Source organism: Colobus angolensis, unplaced genomic scaffold (assembly GCF_000951035.1).
Source record: "Colobus angolensis palliatus isolate OR3802 unplaced genomic scaffold, Cang.pa_1.0 Scaffold30, whole genome shotgun sequence".
NCBI lineage: Eukaryota > Metazoa > Chordata > Mammalia > Primates > Cercopithecidae > Colobus > Colobus angolensis.
In genome coordinates this window covers 473,565-481,165 of record NW_012116266.1, presented here as the reverse complement: position 1 = coordinate 481,165, position 7,601 = coordinate 473,565, and the positions used below count along the sequence as shown (strand labels likewise).

The 7,601-nt window shown below is 43.7% G+C and overlaps 1 protein-coding gene across 1 annotated transcript in view; it reads right to left on the bottom strand.

The window, feature by feature from the left end:
* LOC105517352 (gamma-crystallin D-like) overlaps positions 1 to 1,303 on the bottom strand; it is a 12,322-nt gene extending 11,019 nt beyond the window's left edge. The window contains exons 1-2 of the mRNA XM_011949840.1: positions 1,295 to 1,303; positions 943 to 1,185 (exon numbers count right to left, since the gene is read on the bottom strand). Coding sequence (XP_011805230.1) covers positions 943 to 1,185; positions 1,295 to 1,303 — 252 coding nt within the window. The remainder of the gene's footprint in view (positions 1 to 942; positions 1,186 to 1,294) is intronic.
* Positions 1,304 to 7,601: the final 6,298 nt, after the last annotated feature.

Genomic DNA, 7,601 nt, shown 5'->3' with positions numbered 1-7,601 from the left:
ATCCCCATCTGAGCCTTCTAATGACATTTCTTCTGTCTCTGTTAAGAGCTGATCAGGAATGTCATTTCGCTCTCAAATCTGGCTTTGAGACTTTCTCTCTCTCTCTCTCTACATATATACATATATATTTTCTTTAGGGAAGATTCTCATAAGCAATTCTTTTTGAGGTTTAAGTGACTGCTAGTAAAGTGGATCTTACAGTCTGTAATTAGAAGAGTTGGAACTTGAAATTAGAAATCTAAGTTTTTGGGCTCCTAATGCCAGACTGGGTCCCTATCAAGCTATTAAACCCTGTGAGGGGATTTCAGACTTCACAAAAATGGTTCATTTTCCCAGGACTCTGTCACAGTCAACTTAGGGAATCCCTAACTGTGAAATTCCAGCCTGCTGGGGCTTCATTTGGGTAACAGGGGGGAATCTCATTGTTGGTTACTGGTTTGCCCAATCAGAAGGCAGGACTTGACAGGCCCCTGATGTTTATAATAATAGTTAATACTTGGGGGTGGGTATTGACCTGTGCCAGGTGCCCTCCTTTTACCCTCTTTGGAACCCTAGAAAGGAACTACTCTGATCAGCCCTGTTTACAGACGAAGTAAGAAATAGCCACCTAGCCTATGGGCACCTAAAAGCAAGGAATTAATCTGTTGCTCTTCCATCACCTGTGGCATAGACGCTCTGAGCGAATGCCATGCACAACTTATTCCCAGTAGAGGTGAGTTTGACTTTAGCAAAATAAAATACGATGTCCAGTTAAAAGCACTGCATCACATACTTCTTCAGTGGGAGGAAACCTTACCGATGTTAATAAAGGAAAAGAGAATATAGTTAGAGCTAGGAAAAAGAAGGCTGCCATCCCATCCCATCGCCTGTCCTGTGAATCATCCATGTGGATAACTGATGAGACTCGAGGGCACGGAAGGGACCCGGTGGGACTGCACTCACGTGGGGGATGAGGCGGCAGGAGCGGACCGAGTCGCTGAGGCCCATCCACTGCTGGTGGTCGGCATAGTCGCCGCGGCGCAGGAAGTATTGGAGGCCCGAGTAGTTGGGCAGCTCATAGAGCATCCAGCAGCCGCTGTCCACGCGCACCGAGTTGCAGCGGCTCAAGTAGGGCTGCAGGTTGGGGTGGTCGCTGCTGCATTCATAGTGGCGGCCCTGGAAGCCCCGGTCCTCGTAGAGGGTGATCTGCAAGGCAAGGCGAGGCAAGGCGAGGGCTCACAGGCCTGCCCCTGCCCCAGTCTCCGGCCCCCGCCATGCAGGAAGCTCCCGGGGTCGGGGCGCGGGCTGGGCTCACCTTCCCCATGGCTGGCTGGACGCACGGCGGGGCTGAGCGGGTGGGGCGGCGGCGCGGCGGGGCTATATAGCAGGAGGGCTGCTGCGTTGGCAAGAACTGCACAAAAGGGGCCCCCGGAGGGGAGCAAGGGCATTTTTTTCTCTCTCTCTGTTCTATATAATGACTGTGGGGGTGGGGGTGGGAGGTTTATTGTATGTTTTCTCTTAGACTCTCTAAAGCTTTCGAATTGATGATCTGGTTAAAACTGTCAGTGCCTTTTGGGCCTCTACATAAAGCCTATTTGGGAAATTGGAATTGAGTAGAGTTAATAATTATAATTAAATATTTTATTTATCTTTTAAAAGTTCAGTTTGAGCAACAACGCTGAATAGTGACCAAGTCTAAGGTCGAAATGGACTACAGCATGAGGCATTTAGATTACAGAGTTTTCTTGGTGTAAAATGTGAAACGTGAGGATGATCTTGCCTTCTCCTCGGGGTGTTTACAGTAGGATGTGATTCTCCTTTAAGAGAACCTCTCTATGATCCTACCTGCTGATAAGCAGGGTATCAGATAACTAATGCAGGAGGTTGGATGCCAGGGGTTGGGCCTGAGGAAGCCCTGTTTAGGCACCTGGCCTCAGCTCTGATCGCTGGAGCCTGGGTGGAAGCAGGAAAGTGCTGAGCTTCAGCACCGTGCCTGCCTCAGCACAGACAATGAAACCCTCAACTTTGGGATTCGTGAAGCGACCCTTTGGCAGTTATTACACTGGTAACTTTCTATTTAACTAACATCTTTGCTAACCAAAGGCTAAGCTTAGTTGGTTCTAGCTGCTGACAAATGCAAGTTAACATGCAAATATAACACGTTGAAAATCCTACAGTCTTGTGAAGATTCTGCCTTCTTCACCCTGGGGCAAAACTCTGGTGGCTCTCTAGTTAAGGCTCTGACTCCAGGGACTGGGGTCTTCCTTCCTTTTGCTGAGATCCGGCGCCTCCTGGTGTTCCACTCTCTTTAGAGCAGGGTTTCTCAACCGCAGCCAGCACTCTTTTGACATTTGGGGCCAAAAATTATCTGCTGGGTGGGGAGGCTGTCCTGTGCATTGCAGGACATTGAGCAGCATCCTGGCCTCTACCAGCTGGGTACTGGTAGCATTACTGTCCCGTTGTGACAAGCAGAACTGTCTGCAGACATTACCAAAGGTTCCCGGGGAAGCAAATCCACCCCCCATCCCCCCACTGAGAACCACTGATTTAGAATAACTTTGGTGTACCCAGTCTCACTCCTTAGTTTGGATTCTTGCTACCTAAGTCTAATACTAAAAAATAGCTTTCTCTGGACAAATTTTATGTGATCTACGTAAGTTTAATAAGCCTCATTTACATGTTTCTCTTTTAAAAATTATAACTTTTGTGGAAAATTTAGAAACTATAAAGCAGTAGAAAGGAGAAAAGATTTTAAGCCATAGTCTTGTATAAAAAGTAGCACTGTTGATGTATATTTAAAAACTCCTAATTCTCACACCTGTGATGTAATATTTCCATCTCTAGGAATTTGTCCAAAAGAAAGAATTAAAGATGCATACAAAGATTATGAACAGTGATATTTTATCAGAATGGTGTTTATAATATAGAAAATTAGACACAAATAAAATGTCCAGAATAGGGCACTGATTAAATAAATCACGGAACACTTGTTAGATAGATGCTATGCAGCTACCAAAAATCATGTTGTCAAAGAATTTATTCAAGGGTATGGAAAATGCTTACCATATGTCAAGTTAAAAAAAAAACAAGTATATTATACTCTGAAAATTACAAATAGTGAAAGAAATTAAAGAAGCCATAAATAAGTGGAAACACATCCTGTGTTAATGGATTGGAAGACAATATTGTTAATATGTCAGTACTACTCAAAGCAATCTACAGATTTAGTGCAATCCCTATCACATCTCAGTGATTTCCTTATGCAGAAAGAGAAAAATCTATCCTAAAATTCATTTGGAATCTCAAGGGACCCCAAATCAACAAATTAGTCTTGCAAAAATCAAAGTTGGAAGTTCTTTGTTCCTTATTCCTAATAAGGAATGCTGACACATGGCACATATGGATGAACCTTGAAAACATGTGAAGGGAAATAAATCAGACACAGAAAAATGAATATTGTATGATTCCGTTTATTTGAGGTACCTAGAATAATCAGATTCATAAAGACAGGAAGTGGAATGGTGGTTACCAGGGATTGGAGGAGGTAGGATTGGGGAGTTATTGTTTAATGAATACAGAGTTTCCCTCAAAACTAAAAGTCTTTTAGCACAGGTACCACCCCTAGAATTTCTGGTAAACCAGCACCAGCCTGAAGATCACATTCTCATCAAAGGGTGAAAAAAAAGGAAACTCGAATCAGCCTAGGAAGGACCCTACCTTGTGCTGCAAACCACTGAGACTGCTGTTCATACAGCAAAAAAAGGATGGATTCATCACAACTGAGTCAAGAAAGCGCCATCCCCTTCAGAGTTGTGGGCCATAGTCCCAGGGGAAAACCCTACCAAACTGAAGCTAAGAAAAATTTAACTCTTTCTTCTATTCTATTACTCTTTCTTCTTTCCTCACTCTATTACTGACCATCTAGTTATTAACATAACCGTCAATTTCACCTCAAACTATTGCATTTAATGCTTGCCTTGTTATGCCCTGTGGGGACTTGCCAAGTCAAAGACAGCTCTCTACTTCAGAAAAGTACTTCTGTCCTTCCTGACTATGCTCAGACTGGCCTTTAGTAAATTAGGGCCATTTAAATGCGGGAAATTTCGATAAAGATTCCAGTGTAGACCAGGAGTCTTGCCCCGTAATGTAGAGCTTTTACGTCGTAGTTGGTTCAACGTTCTGTGGACCACTAAAGAGCAAGGATGGACTGCCCCAACTGGTTTTTGTAATTTCCTAAAATCATACATTCATTTTACTAGAGGATCATGGACGTTAAAGACTTAAATGTTGGCAATTAAGACAGGATACCAAGATGCAAATACCTGGTTGGAATGGATCAAACATTCCATCTGCACGTTAAACAAAAGCAATTGTTGTGCTTGTGCACATGGCAGGCCAGAGGCCCAGATTATCCCCTTTCTACTAAGGTGGTCCCCCAGTCAACCAGGTGTGGGCTGCATGGTAGCTCTTTTCCAGGATTCTACAGCCTGGAGTAATAAGTTGTGCCAAACTGTCTCTGCTATATCCCAAAGTTCGGCACCCTGAGGGTCAGCCCCTAAGGGCCACCCAGCTTCTGTCTCCCAACACTAAGTTCACTTCGTGTCTCTCACGACAAGGAGGAAACTTAGCATTCCTTGGAGACCTGAAGGGATGCAGTGAGCTTAAGAATTTTCAAGAACTTATCAATCAGTCAGCCCTTGTTCATCCCCGAGCAGATGTGTGGTGGTATTGTGGTGGGCCTTTACTGGACACTCTGCCAAATAACTGGAGTGGCATTTGTACTTTAGTCCAGTTGGCTCTCCCTTTCACCCTGACATTTCATCTACCAGAGGGAGGAAAAAATAAGACATTGTAAAGTGAGAGAAGCCTCTTATAGGTCTTTCGACTCTCACGTCTATTTAGACACACTTGAAGTCCCACAGGAATACCAGATCAATTTAAAGCTTAAAATCAAATAGCTGCAGGATTTGAGTCATTATTTTGGTGAGTGACAGTTAATAAAAATGTAGATTGGATAAACCACATTTATTATAGCCAACAGCAACGAACTCTTCATGAGTTAAAAGAAAAAACTCATGTCGGCCCCAGCCCTGGGGCTATCTGACCTGAAAAAACCCTTTACACTCTATGTGACAGAAAGAGGAATATGGCAGTTAGAGTTTTAACCCAGACTGTGGGGCCCTGGCCAAGGCCAGTGGCCTATCTCTCAAGGCAACTAGACGGGGTTTCCAAAGGCTAGCCCCCATGTCTAAGGACCTTGGCAGCAATGGCCCTGTTAGCACAAGAAGCAGATAAACTAACTCTTTGGCAAAACCTGAATATAAAGGCCCCTCCATACTGTGGTGACTTTGATGAATACCAAAGGACATCATTGGCTAACAAATGATAGATTAACTAAGTACCAAAGCTTCCTGTGTGAAAATTCCCTCATAACCATTGAAGTTTGTAACACCCTCAACCCTGCCACCTTGCTCCTGGTATCAGAGAGCCCAGTTGGACATAACTGTGTAGAGGTATTGGACTCAGTTTATTCTAGTGGGCCCAACCTCAGAGACCATTCTTGAACATCAGTAGACTGGGAGCTATACATGGAGGGGAGCAGCTTTGCCAACCCCTGCAAAGTGACTCTGAAGAAGACGACGAGCCCTGCTCCAGTCACGCCCGGAAGCTGACTGGTCCACCTATGGCCTAAGCATGGGAAAACTCATCGCGGGACTCATTTTCCTTAAGATTTGGACTTATGCAGTAAGGACTTCAACTGACCTTCCTCAGACTGAGGACTGTTTCCAGTGTATACATGACGTCACTGAGGTAGGACAAAAGGTTGCTACGGTCCTATTATTTTATGGTTATTATAAGTGTACCGGGACTCTAAAAGGAGCTTGTTTGTATGATGTTATTCTATACAAGGTATGTAGCCCAGGAAATGACCAACCTGATATGCGTTATGATCCATCTGAGCCTCCCATGACCACAGTTTTTGAAATAAGATTAAGGACTGAGGACTGGTGGGGGCTCATAAAAGATATGAGTAAAGTGTTAGCCAAAACAGGAAAAAAAGGGGTGCCCAAACAAGTCACCTTGAAATTTGATGCCTGTGCTGTCATTAACAGTAGTAAGTTAGAAACAGGATGTGGTTCTCTTAATTAGAAAAGAGATTATATGGCAGAAAATAAGTACATTCATCATGAATTAGGGCTGTGTAGAAATAAATGTGGATATTGGTCTTGTGTCATTTAGGCTACTTGGATAAAAAATGAAAAAAATCCTGTCCACCTTCGGAAAGTGAAAAGTGGCCCTTCCTGTACCAGTGGTCAGTGTAACCCCTTAGAACTAGCAATAACCAACCCCTTGATCCTCCCTGGAAAAAAGGGGAGCGTGTAACCCTAGGAATCGATGGAGCTGGACTGGATCCTTGAGTAAATATTGTGGTTTGAGGAGAAGTTTATAAATGCTCTCCTGAGCCAGTATTTCAAACCTTCTATGATGAACTAAATGTGTCAGTACCAGAAATTTCAGGAAAAACAAAAAATCTGTTTTTGCAATTAGCCAAGCATGTAGCCCAGTCTCTCCATGTCACTTCATGTTATGTATGTGGAGGAACTATAATGGGAGATCAATGGCCATGGGAAGCCCCAGAATTAGTACCTACAGACCCAGTTCCTGATGAATTCCTGGCTCAAAAGAATCACCCTGATAACTTCTGGGTCCTAAAAGCCTCAATCATTAGACAATACTGTATAGCAAGAGTGGGGAAGGACTTCGCCCTTCCTGTGGGAAGACTCAGCTGCCTTGGGCAAAAAACTGTGTAACAGTACTACAAATACAGCCACCTAGTGGCGTTCAAACCACACTAAGAAAAATCCATTTAGTAAATTCCCAAATTTGCAAACCGTGTGGACCCACCCGGAGTCCCACCAGGACTGGACAGCCCCCAGTGGATTATACTGGATATGTGGGCATAGGCCTTACACCACATTACTCAACCAGTGGGCAGGTAGTCATGTTATTGGCACTATTAAACCATTTTTCTTCCTACTGCTCATAAAGACAGGTGAACTCCTGGGCTTCCCTGTCTATGCTTCCTGCGAAAAGAGAAGCATAGCTATAAAAAATTGGAAAGATGATAAATAGCCCCCTGAGAGAATCATACATATTATGGGCCTGCTACTTGGGCACAGGACAGCTTGTGGGGATACAGGACCCCCATTTACATACTCAACTGAATCATACGATTACAAGCTATCTTAGAAATAATCATTAATAAGACTGGCAGAGCCTTGACTGTTCTGGCCCGGCAAGAAACTCCAATGAGAAATGCTAACTATCAAAATAGATTGGCTCTTGACTACTTGCTAGCAGCTAAAGGAGGGATCTGTGGGAAATTTAACCTTACTAATTGCTGTCTACACATAGATGATCAAGGGAAAGTTGTTAAAGATCTAGTTAGAAATATGACAAAACTGGCACATGTGCCTGTGCAAGTATGGCATGGATGTGATCCTATGGCCATGTTTGAAAAATGGTTCCCAGCACTAGGAGGATTTAAAACTTTTATAATAGGAGTTATAATAGTATAGGAACCTGCTACTGCTCCCTTGTTTGTTACCTGTACTTTTTCA